The following is a 24090-nucleotide window of genomic DNA, read 5'->3' on the forward strand; positions in this document are numbered from 1 at the left end:
CCCACGCCTGCAAAGGCTTCTTGTTGCACTCGCTTTGTATAAGGCCTCATTAGTGCAGCAGGCAGCCCTCGCTAGAAAATTTCAAAGTAAAACTAGCAAAGAAGCAAGAGGAAAAAGCAGCAGCTTGGCACCTGATAATTTAACAATGTTAAAAATCTGTTCAGCATTTTTTGTAGGCAACTGTACACTTTCATTATGAGTTCTTTTTCTTGAAAGGTATGCAGTGTTTTTAACAGTCCAAGTTTATTTAGAAAGTTTTCTTCCGTTCTTCAGGGAGTTGCATCACTTTCTGTTTGCCTGCTCTCTTGGCATCTCCCCCATTAGGATCGATAATCTGGTTACATAAGTCTAATAGTGCTACAGAAATGGTAAGCACGAGGAGCTGTAATAGTGGCTGAGCTCACTGAGCCAATTACAGGCAGGAAGGGGATCTGCCATCTCCATTACAGAAACTTCTAAATGGCTAGAACAGTGGTTCCCAAACCTATCCTGGAAGACCCCCAGCCACTTGGGTTGTCAGGATATCCATATGACAATGAATATGTATGACATAGATTTGCATGCACTGGAGCAATGTATGCAAACCTAGCTCATGCATATTCATTGCAAAGATCATGAAAACCCCAATTGGACTAAGATGGGGGAAGACAGCAATTACAAGAGCTAAATAAAACTGTCAATCTAAGTCATCCCCAATCTGGAGCTGAAGCATAAAAGGGATAAAAAGTTGCTATCTTGCAGGCTGATTTAGGTAGCTAAGCATTAAAACCATGTGTGCTTGATTTCAGTGCACAGTTTTAACACTCAGCTTAAAATATTTTTTTTAACTCCTGCTGCAGTAAACTAATGCTATGCAAATACATTGAAACAGAAGCCGAATGCATATTATAACTCAAGAAAAGGGGTGGAGGCATCCCTGATAGACTACTAAGTTGCGGTATCTACCACCACCACTTGGTTTATCCATCTATCTGCCACTGGGAAACAGCTTACTATTTATCTGGCTAATAGCAGCAAACCGCGCCAGATAGCCAGATAAGTATTTTTATTTATTTACCATCACTCTGCATACAATCGTGGTGGTTGACAGCAAAATTAAACAGTTATATTACACAACAATTCCTTACTATAAAATACAATTAACTATGAATTAATTTTAATCAATGCCTCAGATATTACACAATTCATTGCCGATAGTGCTCGCTAAGAAATTTAATTCTCCTTTACTTCTGCTGTCAAAGGCTAATTTAAATAACCATGTCTTAAGGTCTCTTTTGAATAGTTTCAGATCTTTTGTAAATCTAAGTTCTGACGGTATAGAGTTCCACAGTTTTGGCCCTGCAATGGAAATAGCTCTCTAGCTCCAATGCACGGTGTGAATTGATGGAACGGTCAAAAGACCTTTATTTACTGAGTGCAGATTTCTTTGTGGGATATACACGTGTAAGGATGCACCTAACCAGTCAGATATTTGAGTTAATAATTGTATATATTGTACATACTATTTTATATTGAATTTTGAATTTAATGGGCAACCAGAGTAAGGAAATTAATATTGGATATAATCATTTTTTTATGTTAAAAATCAAGCAGTTGCATTTTGTAATAATTGTAGTGGTCTAACTGAATATATTAGCTGGTAAATCCAGTAACAGAGCATTACAGTCATCTATATTGGCAAATATTAAGGTCTGCAATACCATGCGAAATTCATCATGATGTAACAATGGTATTAAGCACAGTAGTGTGTGTAATTCATATCGATCCTTCAAGATCTTACTAATGTGCTTCTTCAGAGTAAGGTTAACATCAATTATCACTCCTAAATTATGAGCTTGATCAGTTAGCTCTATTTGTGAGGAGTCTATGGCTTGAGGAGTTACTACGAGTTTTCCTATTTAACAATATTTCGTGTTTTTGTTTATTAAGCATTAATTTCATATGGCCTAGTAGATGCTAGTACTTATTGGCGTTATGTGCAGCTGCTTCCCACTGCCAGATAGACGGACATATCAGTAGTTATCTAAGTGAGGTGGTGGCAGCTGCCACCTTAGCCGGATAAGTCAGTAATTATCTGATTATATGACGGCAGCTGCCCGCATTTACTCGCAGTGTTACTGACATTTTTTTTTTTTTTTACACTTTTTTTCTAAGCACTGGAAACTTAACTCGAGCCCTATCACAGGAGTTAAGTTTCCAGCGCTGAAAAAAAATGTGTTGGCCAGATGCAGTCTCTACATCAGGGAATACTGCTTAATGCTCTCATTTGCATGCAAAACTCCTGGCTGCATTAGCAGTAAGTTTTGCACACAGAAAATGCACGTTCAAGTGCGGGCAGAAAAGCGCGTTCGACTGAACACACCTTTCTGCATTGACCTGTTTGTTTTTCTTGAAAATTAAGGGCCGGATTTTAAGACGTATGCCAGATTTTATAGCATGTGTGTGCAGGCGCACGCATGTTATAAAATCCGGGGTCGGTGCGCACAAGGGGGTGCTCACTAGTGCACCTTGCACGCGCCGAGCCTAGGGGAGCCCCAATGGTTTTCCCGGTTTCCTCCGAGGCCACTCCGAAATCGGAGTGGCCTCGGAGGGAACTTTCCTTCCACTCCCCCCCTTCCCCTACCTAACCCACCCCCCAGCCCTACCTAAACCCCCCCAACCTTTATTTTGCAAGTTGTGCCTACCTCCAGGCAGGCATAGGTTGCGCGCACTGGCTAAGTGCTGGCGCGCGATCCCCCAGCCTAGCGGCCCTACAGAAGCCTCTGGCCAAGCCCGGCCCTGGACCGCCCCTTTTTTCAAGCCCCGGGACATACACGTGTTCTGGGGCTTTGCGCGTGTCGTCGGGCCTATGCAAAATAGGCTCAGCACGCGTAGGGCTTTTAAAATCTACCCCTAAAAATGTGGTTTCCTTGGTGCAGGAACATGAAAAACTAGGTGGTAAAGAATACACAATTATGCAAACTTTTTTTTTTTTTTTTTAATAAAGTAGATACTTTATACAGTTTGTTTGTAATGTTATTGCATGTACTCCTCCACTTTAAGTAATATAGTAACAGTACAAGTTGGCTCCTGTCTATACTACCCTAGCTCTGGTCATCAGCCTAGTTTTCCTTGTCTTTAACACTACCTTTTGCACCAAGCTGATCTCTCAGCTGTCAGCCATACGAGCTTGGCCACCTGCAGATCACTCCTCAACCCTTTTGCTGTTAGCTAGGGATTAGCGTAAAGTCATTTCTGCTACATTGGCCCAAGTATTCCCGAGGGCATACCAAAACCTTGCCACCTCTCCTTGGGAGCCTGGCACAGCCATATCACCCCGCGCTGAAAGATAGGTTGGTCATCTTGGTAGCCCTGCTGCCATTGGGGGTAATGGGCATTTGCATTGTCATATCTAAACCAAATTCCAGGCAGCTTTCTTTATTTTTTTTTTACACTTCTCCCGCCTTTCCCACCTGCTGTCGATTCTCATGCAGTTCTGATTACCACCTCTGCTGTAAAGTAGCAGTAATTCCTCCTGCCAACTTAGGGTTGCTAACACATGCAAATATATTTTATTTTTTAACCGGCAGTCTTCTAGAATTTTACTGACAACCTATTGTTTTCCTGGAGATGTTTTACCATCACTGATTTGTGCCCAGCTGGACTTACTATGCTGAGAGTCACCTTTTTATGTACCCATGCGTTGCTCGTAACTCCTTCAGACTGACTCTGTGGCACTAGAGTCAAGCCCCCTCCCCAACCCACAAAATTACTTTTATGGTTACTATCAGTAAATTTACTATGTTCTCCTAAGCAACTGCTTACAAGAACTGTACTAAGTGTGATTAAATATCTGTTTATCATTTAATCCATGATGCAAAGCTCATTATAGTCTTTTCTGGAGACAGTATATCAGATAGCAAATATTGAGCAGTTAATGCATGCTTTAAATGCTAAACTTTAGGAGAAGGGCAACCAAAATGATAAAGGGGATGGAACAGCTCCCCTATGAGGAAAGGCTGAAGAGGTTAAGGCTGTTCAGCTTGGAGAAGAGATGGCTGAGGGGGGATATGATAGAGGTCTTTAAGATCATGAGAGGTCTTGAACGGGTAGATGTGACTCGGTTATTTACACTTTTGAATAATAGAAGGACTAGGGGGCATTCCATGAAGTTAGCAAATAGCACATTTAAGACTAATCAGAGAAAATTCTTTCACTCAACGCACAATAAAGCTCTGGAATTTGTTGCCAGAGGATGTGGTTGGTGCAGTTAGTGTAGCTGGGTTCAAAAAAGGTTTGGATATGTTCTTGGAGAAGAAGTCCATTAACTGCTATTAATTAAGTTCACTTAGGGAATAGCCACTGCTATTACTTGCATCAGTAGCATGGGATCTTCTTAGTGTTTGGGTAACTGCCAGGTTCTTGTGGCCTGGTTTGGCCTCTGTTGGAAACAGGGTGCTGGGCTTGATGGACCTTTGGTCTGACTTAGCAAGGCAATTTCTCATGTTCTTATGATATTCAGCTGCTATCCATGCTGAACAAGGTAGCCAGAAAAATATATACGGTTAGCTTGTCTGGGATATTTAGATGTTATACTCAGATAACTAACAGGCCAATACAGTACAGTGTGCTCCGGAGTGCACTGTTAACCCTCGATTGGACGTGCGTTTGACGCGCTAGCGTTACCCCTTATTCAGTAAGGGGTCGAAAACGTGTGTCCAAACCCCCCCCCCCCCCTTGAACCTAATAGCGCCCGCAATATGTAAATGCATGTTGATGGCCCTAGTAGGTATTCTCGCGGGATTCAGAAAGGAATATGTGCAGCCAAGCCGCACATTTTGCTTTCAGAAATTAGCGCCTACCCAAAGGTAGACGCTAATTTCTTCGGGCAATGGGAAAAGTGCACAGAAAAGCAGTAAAAACTGCTTTTCTTTGCACCCTCCGACTTAATATCATGGCGATATTAAGTCAGAGGTCCTGAAAGTTTCCAAAAGTTAAAAAAAAAATAAATTTGAAGTCAGCCCGCGGCTCGAAAACTGGATGCTCAATTTTGCCGGCGTCCTGTTTCCGAACCCGTGGCTGTTAGCGGGCTCGAGAACAGACGCCAGCAAAATTGAGCGTCGGCTGTCAAACTCGCTGACAGCCACCGCTCCGGTCCAAAAAGAGGTGCTAGGGACATGCTAGTGTCCCTAGCGCCTCTTTTTACCTATTTTTACTGCCGGGCCTAATTTGCATACTGAACCGGGTGCACAGGAGAGTGGCCTGTGCGCGCGACAGGAGAGTGGACGTTTGCCCGCTCTCCCGCGGACTTTACTGTATCGGCCCCTTAGTTAGCCAGTAAGTTTATCTGGCTAACTTTAGACCTGCTCAATAGCAGGTCTAATTTACCCAGATAAGCCTGAATATCACCACTTATCTGGCTAAGTAGACCTCCCTGGAATGCCCCTAAACCACCCACCACTTAGCCAGTTAACTATTTAGCCAGATAAATAGTTATCCGGCTAAGTGGCAACCAATGAACACCGACGAATATTGAAACACCACCATTTAGCCAGATAAGTCTAATCTTATCTAGCTAAGCGGCGCTGAATATCGGGCCATTCCAAAAACTGGGTCCATACTGGTACTGGAGAAAGATTTTATTTGTTAAAAGTTCTTATTAACTTATTACATATTAACTCTATTCTTAGAAAACTGTTTGAAGTGGTATACAATAAGATTTGCATTAATACAAAACTAAGAGTAAAAATACTATTAAAAAAACAACAAATAGAAAACATAACCAAGAGAATTCAAAACCCGAATAAAACAAAAAATCCTATCCCACCTTCTCTACTCTGATTTCCATGGCTAGCACATTCCATAGCAATGGAGCCACAGTTGAAAATGCCTTAGCCCATATTCTGATATCCTTCCAATCCTTAAATGAAGGAATAACTTACAGAGCACCTTGGCTTGAACTAAGTTGCCTTATGGGGGTAAACCACTGCAACTTATTGCATAGATTCTCCTAATCAATCAGGCAAATGTGCAGAAAAATTCATTGTCCACACATGATTTTAGGTGGAAAGTGTTGTAATTTTAAGATGGCAACTCCACAGTGTTATACAATGAGAAAGTTCAGAACGGGTCCCCCGACACGGACCCGTGTTTCGCCGCGAGGCTGCGTCGGGAGGGACAAGACAATATTTTATTTTTTCTGAAACCAGTTTCACTGAAACCAGTGCCACTCCCAGTTACGCCGTCTGTGAAACTGGTTTCAGAAAAAATAAAATATTGTCTTGTCCCTCCCGACGCAGCCTCGCGGCGAAACACGGGTCCGTGTCGGGGGACCCGTTCTGAACTTTCTCATTGTATAACACTGTAGAGTTGCCATCTTAAAATTACAACACTTTCCACCTAAAATCATGTGTGGACATTGAATTTTTCTGCACATTTGCCTGATTGATTTGCTTGTCTGCGTGCAGTAGTGCTCCCTCTCTGTTTTTTTGAATAGATTCTCCTAACCCATCCCATATAAACCCCCAAAGATAAACACAATCATCTTAAATTGTGCACGAGGCCTAATTGACAGTCTATGGAATGCTCTTAAAACTGGGTAATAGTTGCTCTATGCGAACATCCCAATACTAACCAAGCCACTGCATTCTCAACCATTCGAGGCCTGCATGTGAATCTCTCAGGGAGACCTAAACACGGGCCATTACTAGTGCATGAAGCACCATTTTACAAGCCCCAGCATCCAAGAATGGTCAAAGTCTCTTCACCAATTTCCAAAACACAGTCCAAACTGTTGTTGCACATGTTCAAAGGACAAATGTGAATTCAATGCATTTCCCAATACAACTATAGATTTAAAGTGCACAGATTAATAAGAGGTGTTTAGTTACAAAATGTCTGTTCACGTATCTAGAGTTGGCATCATGACAGTTTGGGACGTGGTTTGTTTGTTTTGCTGCCTTTGTGTTCCTTATATGACCTGCGATCATGTGATACTGTACACAAATGCTGCATAACTATAAAGTATAAAATAAAGAGAAGCGGGCATGAACCAAAGTGTAAAGCAAAATTCTGACCCGATAAGCCAAACTGTAAGTTCATGAAGTCTTAACCTCCTCAGTCACTAGAAAAAGCAACACAGGAAATAAAGGTGTGGAGGGGGAAAAACTCTGCACACAATGTTCAATACACAGGCATTATTTTAATCTTTCTATGCAGTTAAGAGCAAAATATCATTCCTTCCATGTGTCTGTGGAATTTACCACATAAATGTGTTTTATGTCCAATGGCCCATTCAATAAACTCCGCGGCACGCGATTATTTAAATTAGGGCCTGTGCTAATAAGGAGGCGCTAGGGACACTAACGCATCCCTAGCACCTCCTTATTAGCAGAAGCGGCGGCTGTCAGCAGGTCTGACAGCCAACGCTTAATTTTACCAGCGTCAGCTGTTGAACCCGCTGACAGCCACGGGTTCCGAAAACGGACGCTGGCAAAATTGAGTGCCCATTTTCCAAACCCAGGCAGATTTTTTTTTTTTTTTTTTAAGAAGTTTTTTTTTGATGGGGGGGGCCTCCGACTTAATATCATCGCTATGATATTAAGTTGGAGGGTGTACAGAAAAGCTGTTTTTTTCTGCTTTTCTGTACACTTGCCCGGTGCCGTCTGAAATTAACGCCTCCCTTGGCGTTAATTTCTGAGAGTAAAATGTGCGGCTTGCCTGCACATTTTACTTTCTGTATTTTGGGTGACTAATAGGCTCATCAACATGCATTTGCATATGATGAGCGCTATTAGTTTCGGGGAGGGGGGGGGGGGTTGGCCGCTCGTTTTCCACGAGCTATTACTCCTTACAGTATAAGGGGTAATAATAGTGCATCAAACACGCGTGGCCGAGCGCACCATTCTGTATCGGCCTGCTAGTAAACCCAGACAGAAAAAAGACAAAAGAAAAGGCCTGATATTTAAAATCTAGCCAACTAGCTAAATTAGCTGGATAAACTTCGCTGGCTAACTTACTGGTATATTCAGTGGCAAGGCCATGCTACTGAATATGCTCTGATAATTTTAAAGTTCAGCATACATGTACACGTGTACAGCCTATTTTATACCATGCACACTACCATATTTTTCACTTCATAAGACACTATTTTCCCCAAAAGTGGGGGGCAAATGTCTGTGCATCTTATGGAGCGAATATAAAAAAAAAAATGTAATTAACTCAACTCCCCACCCTCCTGACCCCCCCCCCCCCAAGACTTGCCAAAAGACCCCGGTGGTCAAGCGGGGGTCCAGGAGCGATCTCCCCCTCTCGGGCATTCGGCTGCCAGTAATCAAAATGGCGTCGGTGGCCCTTTGCCCTTACTATGTGAGGGGGGCTACCAGTGCCATTGGTTGGCCCCTGTCACGTGGTAGGCGCACTGGATGGCTCATGCCATTTTTTAAGATGCCGTTGGCCGTCCATTGCTCCTTCCACGTGACAGGGGCCGACCAATGGCACCGGTAGCCCCTGTCACATAGTAAGGGCAAAGGGCCACCGGCACCATTTTGATTACTGGCAGCCGACGGCCCAAGAGCGGGAGATCACTCCTAGGACCCCCGCTGGACCACCAGGGACTTTCGGCAAGTCTTGGGGGGGGGGGGGGGTCAGGAGGGTGGGGGTTGTAGTTAATTAAATTTGAAGGGTTGGAGTGGGGGTTTTTTTTTCACGAAATAGCACGATAAAAGTTTTCTGATCCGGGGAATGGACTGAAATGGCCCTCCCCAGATCCGAAAATGAAACTGGGATGAAAAAAAAATGCATACCCCTAATTTTAAGGCCGGAAACTGACACTCGATAAGACGCAGAGATGCCCGAGAACGGAGCCAGTTTAGCACACCATTTTTAAAAAAAATGTTCCCCCTCTGAACCCTAGGTGCGTCTTATGGTCAGGTGCATCTTATGGAGCAAAAAATACGGTATATGCAGGTATGCTATAAAATGGTCACGACGTTTGGCACGAGCACTGCAAGTTGGTCAATTCCTTATAAAATGAAGAGGTGCTCCATTTTCACAATTCTGTACTGAGCCCAACTCCTAGTGTAAAGCTTTATATTCTCCTGCAACAAATAAAGGTCTAACCTAGACGATCTGAATGTTTTGTCCCAATATTTTTCAGTTAAGCCTGATCATAGAAGGAGATCCAATTTAAATTTCCCTTTTTACAATCCACACACATACGGGCCGTTTGACGTGCTAGCTTTACCCCTTATTCAATAAGGGGTCGAAAATACGTGTCCAACCCCCCCCCCCCCCGAACCTAATAGCGCCAGCAACATGCAAATGCATGTTGATGGCCCTATTGGGAATTCCCGCGTGATTCAGAAAGGAAAATGTGCAGCCAAGCCGCACATTTTACTTTCAGAAATTAGTGCCTTCCCAAAGGTAGGCGCTAATTTCTTCAGGCACCGGGAAAGTGCTCAGAAAAGCAGTAAAAACTGCTTTTCTGTGCACCCTCCGACTTAATATCATGGCGATATTAAGTCGGAGGTCCCGAAAGTTACCAAAAGTTAAAAAAAAAAAAAAAAAATTTTGAAGTTGGCCTGCAGCTCGAAAACCAGATGCTCAATTTTGCCGGCATCCGGTGGCTGTCAGCGGGCTCGAGAACAGACGCTGTCATCCGTGGCTGTCAGCGGGCTCGAGAACAGACGCCGGCAAAATTGAGCATCGGCTGTCAAACCCGCTGACAGCCGCCACTCCGGTCCAAAAAGAGGCGCTAGGGACGCGCTAGTGTCCCTAGCGCCTCTTTTTACCTATTTTTACTGCCGGGCCTAATTTGCATACTGAATCGCGCGCACAGGAGAGAGTGGGCTTTCGCCTGCTCTCCCGCGGACTTTACTGTAACGGCCCGAAAGTAAGTTAAAACTAGGCCTCAACCATTGCTGACTGAAATGTATTGCCAAATGTTATGTAAATGGCTCAAACATTTGATTTTTTTTTTATTTTACTGCGGGATTCACTGCCACACTCCTCTTTGGAAGTTTTCATGCACAGCAGATACCAGACATGGGCTGTCAGTTCATCCACCTTAGTGGGAGATGCATCAAGATACCAAACACATTAAGCTGTATTTTGAGTCAAGGATCACTTTGGCATCACAAGAGCAATATAAATATAAATTATTTATTATGGGATTGGAAAAGGCTACCAGTTAAATCCACCAAGTTCTCTATTACTCTAAACGATCATAGCAATATCACTACCTATCTAATAGCAAGTTCAGTTTGTGAGTGTTGTGTGTTTGTTTTAGCCCAGGTAGTCTGCACATGCAGTGGTGCAGGAGCTACGTGTTCACTCCTGCACCACGCAACCATTTGGAAGAAGCACAGAGGCGGGCCTGCTATGCAGTGCCTGCCCCCAGTGAGCACTGTGGCCAGTGGGGAGCCAGCCCCCGCTGTACCTCCTGCCTCTGTGCCAGGACAGGGGGTCAAGGAGCAGCCCACATTAGAGGGTAAGGCGGTCCACGCAGGTAGGCCCAGAGAAGCCATGGTGAAAGTGTGGCATCCATCTCAGCCCGTTAGTTTTGACAGGCCTTTTCAGCCAGTACTATTATAATTATTCTAGCAGGAGAGGAACAAGAATACAAATGTCTTCTTATATAAACAAATGTTACAGAAAAAAAAAAAGTGTCAAACAAACTGCTTTTTCCTTTCTCAGTCAAGAATCCTTACATATGATACTTGTGTACAAAGAAATAAAGGGTAACAAACCAACAAAAAAGATATGGGGATATCTTTCTTGTTTGACTAATGCAATACATTTCTTGTTTAGTGTTCGGAAGTTAGCAATCCCTTCCTTAGGTCCAAAAAAAGGAGTTCAGAGCAAAAGATAACACTGCCAGAAAATGCAAATGAATCATAGAATATATTACAATGTGAGTGGGACATGGGGAGGACAACGGGTTGCGTGTTACAGTGATAAGGTGGTGACAGAGACAGTATGACTTATTTCTGGCAGTTAGTCAAAAATCCCAAGTCTCCGTTAAGTCCTTCTGTAATAGTTCCAAAGTGTCTGATCATTTCAACTTCTAATGTTTTACATTCATGGATTGTTCTGAATTTACTCTGTATTATCCTGATCATAAGGTCATTCAAGCAGTGGTCTGGTTCAAAAACAAAAAATGTCCCCATGGAAGTGCTGTCTTGCTGTTTTTTTCTGATGTATAATTTTGTCTGTGTAGGTCTATTCTCGTCTTTAAACTTCATAAGAACATAAGAAATACCATGCTAGGTTAGACCATGGTCCTTCGAGCCCAGCATTATTTCACACAGTGGCTAATCCAGGTCGCAAGTTCCCGGCAGATTCCAAATGGCTTTCCTGAGTCTACCTGGCTAATAATGCTTTAAGGACTTTTCCAAGCCATGTCCTCTGACAACAGCTTCACTCTGCATTGAATGAAAAAGCACTTTCTGCGATTTGTTTTAAATTTGCTGGTTGTTAGTTTCCTGGAGTTTCCCATTGTTTTATTATGGTTTGAATTAAGCGTCCTAATTAACCCATTCCACCCCATGCATGATTTTATAAACTTCTATTATATCCCGTCTCTGCTGTCTCTTTTCCAAGCTGAAGAGCCCTAACCTGTGTAGCCTATCAATCTCCTTTATCATTTTATCACCCTTCTCTGCACCTTTTCTAATGTCTCTTTTTTAAGATGAGGCAACTAGAAGCAAACACAATTCTCAAGGTGAAGTCGCACCACGGCAGTATTTTCTGTTTTACTGTCCATTCCTTTTTGGATTACTCTAACATTCCCTTTTCTTTTTTTTGACTGCAGCCGCACACTAAGCCGAGGATTTCAATGTATTGTCCACAAGGACTCCAAGGTGCTGTTCCTTGCTGGTGACTCCAAACACAGAACCTAGTATTGTGTACTTGGGATTACTGATCTCTCTGTGCATCACTTTTCAATTCTCCACATTAAATTTCATTTGTATTTAGTTGCCCAAAGTCCTTCTGCAGTCTCTGCAGAAGGACTTTACAAAACTGTGTCAACAACTTTGAATTATTGTGTGTGTCATCAACAAATTTAAACACCTCACTCACTGCTCCCTTTTCAGGATCATTTATGAATATATTAAACAGCACTAGTACAGATCCCTATGGTATTAAAAATGATCTTTCTCCATTTGGAAAACTGACCATTTCGTCCTGCCCTCTCTTTCCCATCATTTAACCAGTTACCAGTCCACAACAGTCAGTGCCTCCTATTCTGTGGCTTTATAATGTTGTGAGTCTCTTATGGGGGACTTTGTCAAATGCCTTCTGAAAATCCAAATACACTTTATCAACCAGTTCACCTTTATCTACCTGTTTATTTACACCTTCAAAAATAGTCAACAGATTTGTAAGGCCAAACTTCCCTTTGCTTAAACCATGTTCACTCTTCCTCATTAAACCATGTCTGTTTACATGGCCCAGTAATTTTGTTTTTAAGAATAGATTCTACCATTTTGCTCAGCACAGACATCAGGCTCACCGATCTATAGTTTCCTGGATGTATCCCTTGCACTCTCTGGTCTGTTTCACCAGTGTAGCATCCTTCTTCCCATTTTCTGCATTGAATATGCACTACCTTAGAGGAGGAGCATACTAGTAAAATGTTTTTTGATAAAGTAGTTATACAAGCTCTTTCACCGTTCAACTCTGCAATGAAGCCACGATTTTCTATTACCATGTCATAAAACCAGTTAAACAGTAACAGTTGTCAGCAGATAAGAAAACCTAAGTCTATACAACCTGCTCAACTGTCACTACCTTTAGCACTGCCTTCAGTATCTGTTCCAAGCAAGCTTCAAATGTGGTCTCTATTTTGGTTACTTCCACCTCTGCTGGTAAGTTACACCCCTCACCAGCTCAGAAAAATGGTAATTCCTCAGATTTCCTCGTCTTCTTCCTTCAGACTTGTTTGTTTGTTTTTATATACCGATGTTAGTCAGGAACATCACGTCGGTTTACAATATACTACATAAATACAGTTTAAAAAAACCAGTTACATCAGAGAATTAAAAAACACTCAACTAATATACAATAAAAATTATAAAACTGAAACTAAAATCAGATAAATAAAATTAAAATAAAATTAAAATATAGGCTGTGTGAAAAGACTTCATCGGTTTTACTCCATGCATGCAAAATGAGTGCACTGAATAAGACCAGGGGGCTATTTTCAATTCTGTGCAAGCAGGTGCAAAATCCGTGAATATTTTCCCTCTGAAAACTGCCCAAGGAAAAAATACCTACAAAGGAATTCAAAAAGGTGTGGAATAAACAGAGGATGGAAATGAAGAACTGGATTAACCTGTGATAAGTGTGGGTGCAACATTTCTGCATGAGGGTAACCTGCACAGAGTGGCAGTTACAACCTTAAACGCATACTGGGCAATCTAGATGGACCATTTTGGTTTTCATCTGCCATCATTTTCTATGCTACTATGCTTTTTCTACAGATACTTTTTCTGTCAAAAACAAGCAGCATGTTGTTGAAAATATAAAACTTCATGCATCGTTGTCCCCCTTTCCAAATAGCCATTTTACCGAGTAAATGGCCATGTCTATGAGTAAACAGCCTTTGAAAACCGTCCTCCGAATGACTTCATGCCAGCATTAAATTTGCTGCATCATGTTTTTGCTTTTTCAGTGTACTGATCCTACTTTAGGGTCTGAACAATCTTATGACAATCTTACACTATTGGTGGAGTTGTTTGTTATTGTTGTACTTAAATTCATGTTAAAGGTTAAGTAAAACTAAATAAATTCAAATATATTTTAGATTAAGATTCTGAAGGATTTTAAATTGCCACTATAACTATCATGAAGCAATCAATATGCATCCTAAGGTCAGAATACAATAAATAAAAATAGGATATTTACTATCAAAATTAATCTAGTGCATAAAACGATGAATACTTACACTCGGCAAGAAAGCTGACAGTAAAACAATTAAATCAAAATAAAGACTTAAGACTGAATAAATACTGCTTAAGATTTCTGTAAAAAATAGTGGGGCAGTGCTCACAGCATGACCACCATCTCGCCAGAAGTAGATCACTGATCTCAGAGCATGGCAAACTGCTCTAGTTTTCATAGTACCCAAACTAAACATGAAAGATAGAAATCCTTGCATGGTAGAGTTAATATATGCATCCTTTCAGCATCCGGCACTTAATTAGTAATTCAGAGTAACCAAGGACTGGAGCTGCCAGTGTCTGGAGCTTATTCTATTCAGAAGTGGCCTCGGTGCTGGGATATAAAATATCGGCCTTGCAGCATGATATGAGAGGGAAGTTCATCTATAGGCAGCACTCGAATGGCTTCTCAGAGGTCTCTGCTGCCACCAAAAGCTTTCATGGAACATTGCAGCCACCCAACTCATCCTTTTCTTTGCTTTAGTAGAATTACTAAGGCTGGTGACAAGCAATAAAAGATGAACTGAACGAGGAAGCCAGTTCCAGAGCAGTGGGGACTGCTGGACACCATCACCCAGAGACAGCGTTTAGAAGTCGGCATCCAGGGTGAAGACGTGGTCTGTTGTTTGCGCCATAACTGCAAAGCGCTGATACTCAGACACTCGCTTCTCAAAAAAATTGGTTTTCCCTTCTAATGAAATATTCTCCATGAAATCAAAGGGGTTTTCCACCTGATAAACCTGAAAGAAAGAGAAATCAGAGTAAAATATATGATCTGGAATTTTGTTTTTTTTCTAGGACCAGCAAATAACTGTTCCGCTAAGTGGTAGAACCTTCTTGTGACAGAAGCCTTCACCCATCAGCTCAGAATAAAGCAGAGGAAATGCAATTATAGGAAAATTGGTTCTTACCTGCTAATGTTCGTTCCTGTAGTACCAAGGATCAGTCCAGACTGCTGGGTTGTGTCTCCCTTCCAGCAGATGAAGTCAGAGAAAAAAGCTGAAAGGCACCCCCTCTTACACTGGTGTGCCATACCATAGCAGAATGAAATATATCATAACCTCAACATAAGAACCAATGGCTATATCAAACCACCTAATAAAAAAAACTGCATAACTTCTGGAACTTATGTACATGGAGGGAGTACTTCCATATGCAATGTGAATGCTGTCCACTTGAGAATTTTCTGCAGAATGAAAACGATACCGAACGGACTCTCCAGATTCCATGGGCGGGCGTCTGGATTGATCCTTGATACTACAGGAACGAAAATTAGCAGGTAAGAACCAATTTTCCTTTCCCCGTATGTACCAGGATCAGTCCAGACCGCTGGGATGTACCCAAGCTGCCCTAAATGGGGTGGGACCTGGAGAGTCCCACTCAAAGGACACTACTGCCAAAACAGTCGCCATCCGGAGCACAGACGTCCAAACGGTAATGCTTAGCAAAAGTGTGTAAAGATTTCCAAGTAGCCGTTCTGCAAATTTCCTGCGGCGAAACAAACTGACTCTCTGCCCAAGACCGGACTGAATGTGCTTTCAAACCATCCAGTACTGCACGCCCAAGACATACCGTTATTTGTCGCTCCATAAGATGCACTTTTTTTCCCCCAAAAGTGGGGGGAAATGTCTGTGCGTCTTATGGAGCGAATATAAAAACCCCCCAAAAACAAACTAACTACAACCGATGTTTTTTTTGTCCCCATTCCAGCCCTTTAAATTTAACTACAACCCCCCACCCTCCTGATCCCCCCAAGACTTGCCAAAGGTCCCTGGTGGTCCAGCGGGGGTTCAAAGCAATCTCCTGCACTTGGGCCATCGGCTGCCAGTATTCAAAATGGCGCCGCTAGCCTTTGTCCTTACTATGTCACAGGGGCTACCGGTGCCATTGGTCGGCCTCTGTCACATGGTAGGAGCAATGGACGGCCGGCACAAGATGGCACCTCTCATAAGCCAAGCCACTAGACAAAAGCGATCCACTTGATCGAAAAATACTGGACCTTGTCGAAGAAGATTCGGTAGATAACAGAGCCGAAGAGGACCATCCACCGCAAACAGCGGCCGCCATGGCCACTCTGGAGCCACAAGAAAGACTGAGCCTGTGTGAGACTCTATCCTTCACAAGACTTTGCCCACCAACAGCCAGGGAGGAAAGACGTACAGCAAAACGTCGCGAGGCCACGGCAGGACCAGAGCGTCGACACCTTCCGCCCTGTGTTCCCTCCTGTGACTGAAGAAGCGAGCTGCCTTTGCATTTCTCTGAGTCGCCATCAGGTCCAGTCGAGGAACATCCCACCGACGTGTCACAAGATGCATCGCCTCCTCAGAAAGTTCCCACTCTCCGGGATCTAGATTCTGGCGACTGAGAAAACCCGCCTGAACATTGGCGACCCCGGCTTTGTGAGAAGCTGCTAGACGGACCAGATGGCACTCCGCCCAGAACATTAGCCTGTCTGCCTCCAATGCCATTGGACGACTTCTGGTTCCCCCCGACAATTGATGTAAGCCACCGCTGTCGCATTGTCGGACAATACTTGCACTGATCAACGGCTTACCAGGGGGAGAAAACTGCGCAATGCGAGACGTACTGCCCTGGTTTCCAAGCGATTTATGGACCATTTCGCCTGCTGCTCTGTCCATCGGCCCTGTGCTGCCTCCGATTGGCAAACCGCACCCCAGCCGGAGAGGCTGGCGTCTGCATCACAATCACCCACTGGGGCTCTTCCAGGTCCATCCCATGCTGCACGTAGGCCAGAATCAACCACCAATGGAGACTGAACCTGGCAGGTTCCAAGAGTGGCAATCGGATCTGGAACTCTTCCGACTTCGGTTCCCAACGAGAAAGTAACGCCCTCTGCAAGGGTCTCATTTGAGAAAAGGCCCAAGGGACTAACTCTAGAGTAGACGCCATAAAACCAAGCACCCGCAAGTAAGCCCAAACCCGGGGTAGTGGTAGAGATAACAGCTGCCAGATCTGCACCGTTAACTTGACAATTCGCTCCTGCGTGAGAAAGACCTTGCAACCGAGCACCCAAGAAGTTCAGCACCTGGGACGGGACTAATTGGCTCTTGACAAAATTGACGACCCAACCGAGGGATTGGAGCCGGTCCACTACCGACTGAACCGCTGCCCTGCAAAGCTCCTCTGACTTTGCGAGGATGAGCGAATCGTCCAGATAGGGATGAACCAAGATCCCCTCCCGCCTGAGAGCCGCAGCTACTCCCACCATATCTTTGGTGAAGACGCGGGGAGCTGTTGCCGATCCGAACGGAAGCACCTAAAACTGATAATGCTCGCCCAGAATCATGAACCTGAGAAACTACCAATACTGTTTGCAGATCCCTGTGAAGATAAGCTTCCGACAGGTCTAAAGAAGCCAAATATTCGCCGGAGTGGACGGCTGCAATGACTGAGCGGAGAGTTTCCATGTGAAAACGGGGTACCCGAAGCACTTTGTTCACCTTCTTCAGATCCAAGATCGGGCGGAAGGAGCCCTTCTTCTTGGGAACCACGAAATATATGGAGTATCTGCCGGTCCTGAACTCCTCCGGCGGGACCGGGACAATGACTCCCAGCGCTTTCAACCGGCCCAGGGTTTGAGTCACCGCTGTCTGTTTTGTGCGGGCCCCACAGGGCGACATCAAGAACAGGTTCCGCAACAGGCGTGCAAAATCCAAAGTGTAGCCATGTTCGATGATGCTTAGAACCCACTGTCCGACATAATCTTGACCCACTCCTCGAAGAAGAGAGACAGGCAGCTGCCTATCACCGGAACAGAGGATAGGGCCATGACACCTTCATTGGGAGGATTTGCCCCCGGAAGATCCCTGAGGACCCCCGTCATGGAGAAGCTTGCGGCCGCGAAAGGAATGAGACCAAGCCTGAGACCTTGTCGACGGCTGACGTGAAGGCCGGAGCCCTGCTCTGCCGAAACTTGTGCTATGCCCGGAACAGAGGGCGCGCCGACCCAAAAGCCCTGGAGGTTCGAGGCTTGTCCTCTGGCAACTTGTACACCTTATTGTCCCCTAGGGATTTGATAAGAGCTTCCAGATCATCCCCAAACAAGAATTTCCCATCACGCAGAAGTTGCCCCCAGCGGAAACGGAGCAGGCAGATCGCGTGGAGGTGGCTGTGGCTTACACCGCGGATGCCTTGTATGATCTTCTTCGGGCATCCTCGCACACTATGGCTTCGGCGGTCTTGGCTAGAAGGTTTCTGTGACTCCACAACTATTCAGCCGATGTTTCCTCCAAGGCCCAGCTAGGCAATCTTCCCTTTATTTATTTATTTGTTGAGTTTTATATACCGTCATTCGGTGAAGCCATCATAATGGTTTACAAGATTCAGATAGTAATTCTTTTAATTGTTAAAAGAGATTGACGACTCAACCGAGTGTCCAATCCCTTGGTTGAGTCGTCAATTGTTAAAAGAATTATCATCTGAATCTTGTAAACCATTATGATGGCTTCACCGAATGACGGTATATAAAACTCAACAAATAAATAAATAAAGGGAAGATTGCCTAGCTGGGCCTTGGAGGAAACATCGGCCGAACAGTTGCGGAGCCACAGAAGCCTTCTAACCGAGACCGAAGCCATAGTGCGCGAGGATGCCCGAAGATTATCATACAAGGCATCCGCGGTGTAAGCCACAGCCACCTCCACGCGATCTTCCTGCTCCGTTTCTGCTGGGGGCAACTCCTGTGTGGTGAGCAACCATTGCACCCAACGAAGAGATTCCCTTTGCATGAGGCTACTGCAGTCCGCCGCCCTAACGCAAAGCGCCGAGACCTCAAAAATTCTCTTAAGAAGGACCTCCAGCTTCCTATCCTGAAGATCCTTAAGAGCAGCATCCCCCGCAACCGGAATGGTCATCCACTTAGTGATGGCTGAAACGGCCGCATCCACTTTTGGGACCCTAAGGACGGCCAAGGACAGCCTGGCAGCGGGTAGAGCTGGTCTGGCCTCGGGAGCTTCCCATTCTCGGGCCACGAGTTGTAGTAGCATAGGGTGAAAAGGAAAAGCTTTAGGAGGGGCCCGAAGTCCTGAGAGAATGGGGTCCCCCTTGATAGCCTCCGAGCTCGGCTGCGGTGCCACAATACCAAGCTCAGTCAGAACATGAGGGATTAAATGATCAAGCTCCTCCTTCCGAAATAATCTGAGGACCCTCGGGTCATCCCCCTCAACTTGGGTGGGCTCAACAACATTCCCGTCAATATCCACATGGAGAGGGTCCAGCGAAGGGGTTTCCGGTGGATCAGAGGCTGGGAATCCGGAGAGATCCAAATCCGCACGGCCCGTCCTCCTCCTGGAGGAATCTGAACCCTCAGAAAACCTAGTCACCTTTGCAGGCGGAGGCTCCTCAGCCTGCAACTCAGCCTTGGCCTCCAAAAACACTTTGTGTATTAAAAGCACAAATTTGGAAGAAAAGGGAAGCTGCCCCTTTAAGCCCTCCCCCCCCCCCCCCCCCGGCAGGGGTGTGGGGGTGGTCAGAGCTTGGAGGGGAGGCAGGCACTGGGAGCCGCTGTCTAACAGGGCTCAAATTCGGTCGGGAGAGCAGAGGAGGGATCTCCCCTCCCTCTACATTCAGCCCTAAACTGGAGCTTGGCGGAGGCGAAATGGCCACCGTTCCCACACTAGACGGGGAAGCCGAGGCTGGCAGAGACGCAAATTCCTCCCTGTGCCACTGAAAACGACCCACTGCTGCTCCCCGACGGTCCTTCCCCTCCTGGGAGCATCGTGTACAAAGGCCATTGCGGGAGAGCAGCGCCACCGGCTCCCTGCATGCTGAACACGCCGAACCCTGTGGCATACCAGCGGAGAGGGAGCGAGCATGAGGCCGAAAAAATTGGCAAAAATCGCCCCTCCGGAGCCCCGGAAAATCTGTGCGCACGGTAGAAAAACAACATTTTTTTTTTTTTTTTTAACGCTGATACGCAGCCACCCAGGGGGAAAAACACCCCTGGGATCTCAATCGCAGCACAAGCAGCCCCCCCCCCCCCCCTCCGAGAAATTATGCCATCTCAGGGTGCAAGGGGGAGAGACCGGCCCACCGGTAAATCCCCCTACTCACTGGTAGAAGAAGCGGCTTCAGGAAAACGGTTAATGGGGTATCTAACCCCAGCCATGCGTCAACCAAGGCTGCAGCCTCGGGAGGACCGAGTCTGCTCACCTCCAGAAGAAAACTAACTACTTTTTTTTTTTTTTTTTAAACAGCTTGATTTAGCCACTGGTAGAAACAAACACCCTTAGGTCTTATAATTTCTAGTTTGCTTTGTTTCCTTTTTAAAGGATCAGGACCGCAGGTTCTGTCACCCTTATCTGCTGGAGTCAGAGAAATACTGTACCCCAGTGTAAGAGGGGTTGCCTTTCAGCTATTCTTCTCTGACTCCATCTGCTGGAAGGGAGACACAACCCAGCGGTCTGGACTGATCCTAGTACGTACAGGGAACTGACTATACTCACAGTCAAGGATTCTGTTGCTATTGCAAAATGAAAATAAAATGGTTTAAAAAAAAAGTGTTTGAATGTGTTGTACTTTTTTAAGCCACTGAAACAGTTTCAGCTCAATTTGGTCATTGACTGCTGGCTCCAATGTTCCATTTTCTAAAGATTATTGGTGCTTTTGTTCATTCGGACAGAATAAGCTCATACCCCTGGAAAAAAAAATACAAGTGACTGACCCACTCCTTGGGCGGATGGCCATACAGCCATGCATAGGGCAGGGCAGCGTGACAGTGGTGCACAATACTTTCTACAGTGGCTCGAGTGTGTGTGTGAGTGTGTGTGTGGAAGGGAGAGAGAGGTGCTTAGGGCACATGAGAAATTTCTGCCACATTTTAGCTATTAAAGAGCTGCTATGGAGAAAGCCCTAAAGAGCAAGGCAGCTATAGCTAGAGACAGAAGAGGCAGAGAGAGATGTGGAATGCCCTGCAAGAGCAGGAAGATCCTCGCTGACTGCTGCAAGCCTTTGGGATTCCAGGACAAGGAAATTGACATACTAAAGTTTGCAAAAAAATGAAACCCTAAGTTTTCCTTTCAAAATTTCCCCTTTTGTGAGCTCCCTGGGTCTTTCCATTTAAAGAAAAGGGGGAAAGGTGTCATTTAAAGAGACGGGCTTTAAGGTGTTCCCCCTTTGTATGCCTATTCTAAAAAAGTCTTAAACACGTCGATAAATTCTGTTTTCTCATTTACTATTGTTTTTATCCTATAAGCACATGTACCTTCTTTATATAAAGAAAAAAATGCAACGGGGAAGGGCCGTATCAACTAAGCTTCAGCTGTTTCACACAGCAATATTCCATGAACAGGAAGGCTCAATCAAGACAATACCTACAAGTACCTGAATGTAAACTCCTTTGACGTGTCAAGATATGGAATATAAAAAAAAAATATAAATACAATGTCCAGCCTGCGTCAAAATTTAAAAACACAACTGACCTTCAACCCCCTTACCTTACAAAACCCAAGTTCTACAAGTAGGTGGTCAGCCACAAACTTGATATACTGTTTCATCAGCGTGGAGTTCATGCCAATCAGGCCTACGGGCAAAGCATCTGTTAAAAACTCCTGTTTAAGACAGATATAAAGGGTATGAGTTATTGCAGGTGAGCAAGGCAACTACAGGAAATTCGATACAGCAGGATTAAAACATTTATAAGTCTGCCTTTTTGGTGGACTTACAAGAAGTCATTCAAAGCGGTTTATCTAATTTTTATTTTGAAGTCTTGTGTTCAAGACAAATGTGACAGCTGATCAGAGAAAGCTATTAAACATTTACTATCACTGTCAAAATGACAGACAACTGTACGAACAGTAAATTTCTGGTGGAATACTGTGAATATGATTTTCAAATATGAATGTGGCAGTGATGAAAAGAAATAGAATTGGCAAGTGATTAAAAATGTGGATCAATGGATGGATACACAATGAAATAATGCAATGCCTTGTCTTAAGTTCGAACTTAAGAGCAATCAAGCTATGTTTTGCTTTGTTTTTTAAATGTTAATACAAATGCAAAGAAACAAAGAAAAGTGTTTCGGGGAAAGCCTCCCCCTTGCATTACTGACATTTTTTCTCCAATTACAAACTGGAATACATAGCTGCCCCCGAAAAACAAAACCCAAATAAGATCAGCATATAAAGTCTCATGTTTAAACCGATACCAGCTTTCCCCGGCCATGTCTTTTACCTGACTGCTAACCCTGTTCCTACCACTGCCCTCTATCTGCCCCAAGCATGTCTAGCCTCCCCTATCTCCACTGCGGACACGATGTAAGAAGATGTGGGTAAATAATGTGCACACCTTGCCTTTATTCATGCGCTAAGAAAGAGTTCCCTCCAGATGCAGGAGGGAACTCCAGCATCTGGAGGAAACATCATAAATGCTAATGCATCGGAAGTTTAACCAAAAAAAGCAAGCAAACCCAAAATTAAGCTTTTAACAGACCTAAATCCTGAGCTGCCAGTTCTGCCCCGCAGACTATCACTAGCCCCAGAAACTTTACTTCAGCCTTTCCAGCAGTAAGAAACTGTTAGGTAAAGCTACACATCTCCCTGCATCAAAGAGTACATGAAATTGGGACTGGCATGAAGGTGCGCTAAGTTGGGTGTACTGTTTTACTCAGACCTGTGTGCACAGGTTTTTGGGCCCTAAATTTAAATCAGGAGTAAAATCGTAGGTATGTGAATGTGGGCGAAGCCAAGTGCACGTTATTACTTCAGGAGCTGTGGGGTGTAAATGGAGGACTTCAAGCTAGCACATTTCACAAATGCAGGAAAAGATGTATACATTTATGGACTGATAAGAGAAGTAACGCATTTACTCAGTCTACCAAAAGGAACCTTTGAATTTTGAGCCTTTCATCATCCTACAGACTAAAAGCCATATAGTGAAAGAAAGGAGGACATTTTTAAAATATATATAGTTAAAGTAATTATCATCATAAAAAAACTACCACAAAAACAAGGTGAGTCAGGATATAAAAAAGACAATCTATTGATTTGGCCTTTTAAATGGTCATTAATGTAAACTTTTTATATATCCTGGCCAGCCTATCGGAAGATAGGAAAATTGGTTCTTACCTACTAATTTTCGTTCCTGTATCATCACGGATCAGTCCAGACTCCTGGGTTTTGCCTCCACTCCAGCAGATGGAGACAGAGAAGTTTTAATGGACTCTGTCCTATACCCCTGAGATGCCACCTAGAGTCTGTCAATATTACACTGTACCCAAGCAGAAAACAAGGTTAACCATAAGACTTACTATAAACCAACTCTCCCTCAAAAAGCAGAGGAGATGAAAAAACCTGTAATGCAATGTAGGAACAGTTCTATTCTGCAGAATTTTAAACAACCACCAGCAGAGCGGACTCTCAACCCGTTATGGGCGGGACTCTGGACTGATCCGTGGTACTACAGGAATGAAAATTAGCAGGTAAGAACCAGTTTTCCTTTCCCTGAACGTACCCGGATCAGTCCAGACTCCTGGGATGTACCGAAGCTTCCCTAATCAGGGTGGGACTGAGAGAGACCCGCTTGGAGCACACAGGCCACAAAGGAACCGGGCTCTGGGGCCCAGACATCCAGACACATGCTGACAATCCGCCCACGAGGCTGCTTGAGATAGAGTAGAATGAGCTTTGAGACCGACCGGGATCGGACGGCCGACACAATAGCTTCCTTTAACCAGCGTGCGATCGTGGCCCTGGAGGCCTTATGACCCCTCCTGGATGGTCTGAAAGACGAAAGGCATTCGTGACCTCCAGATAACGTAACAACGCCCTCTTGACATCCAACTTCCTTAGATCCTTAGACTCTGGAGTAGACAAATCTACACCCGTGAAGGAAGGGAGCTCCACTGACTGATTCAAATGGAAAGAAGACATCTTTCGGGATAAAAGAGGGAACCGTCCGTAAGGAAACCCCAGACTCCGATATGCTTGGAAGGGCTCCCTGCACGATAAGGCCTGCAGCTCTGAAACACATCTCGCTGAGGAGATAGCCATGAGCAACACTACCTTCAACATCAGATCCTTCAGAAGTCGCCTCCTTCATGGGTTTGAAAGGCGCGTTACAAAGGGCGCGCAGCACCAAATTTAGTTTCCAGGAAGGTCAGGGATTCCGGACTGGAGGGCGCAAATGTTTAGCGCCACGCAGGAACCGAACC

General features: G+C 44.6%; 1 protein-coding gene across 1 annotated transcript in view; it reads right to left on the reverse strand.

The window, feature by feature from the left end:
* Positions 1-13787: 13787 nt before the first annotated feature.
* RRM2B (ribonucleotide reductase regulatory TP53 inducible subunit M2B) overlaps positions 13788-24090 on the reverse strand; it is an 87890-nt gene continuing 77587 nt past the window's right edge. Inside the window, exons 8-9 of the mRNA XM_029591835.1 lie at positions 21377-21490; positions 13788-14662 (exon numbers count right to left, since the gene is read on the reverse strand). Coding sequence (XP_029447695.1) covers positions 14510-14662; positions 21377-21490 — 267 coding nt within the window. The 3' untranslated portion in view covers positions 13788-14509. The remainder of the gene's footprint in view (positions 14663-21376; positions 21491-24090) is intronic.

Source organism: Rhinatrema bivittatum, chromosome 2, assembly GCF_901001135.1.
Source record: "Rhinatrema bivittatum chromosome 2, aRhiBiv1.1, whole genome shotgun sequence".
NCBI classification, from domain to species: Eukaryota; Metazoa; Chordata; class Amphibia; order Gymnophiona; family Rhinatrematidae; genus Rhinatrema; species Rhinatrema bivittatum.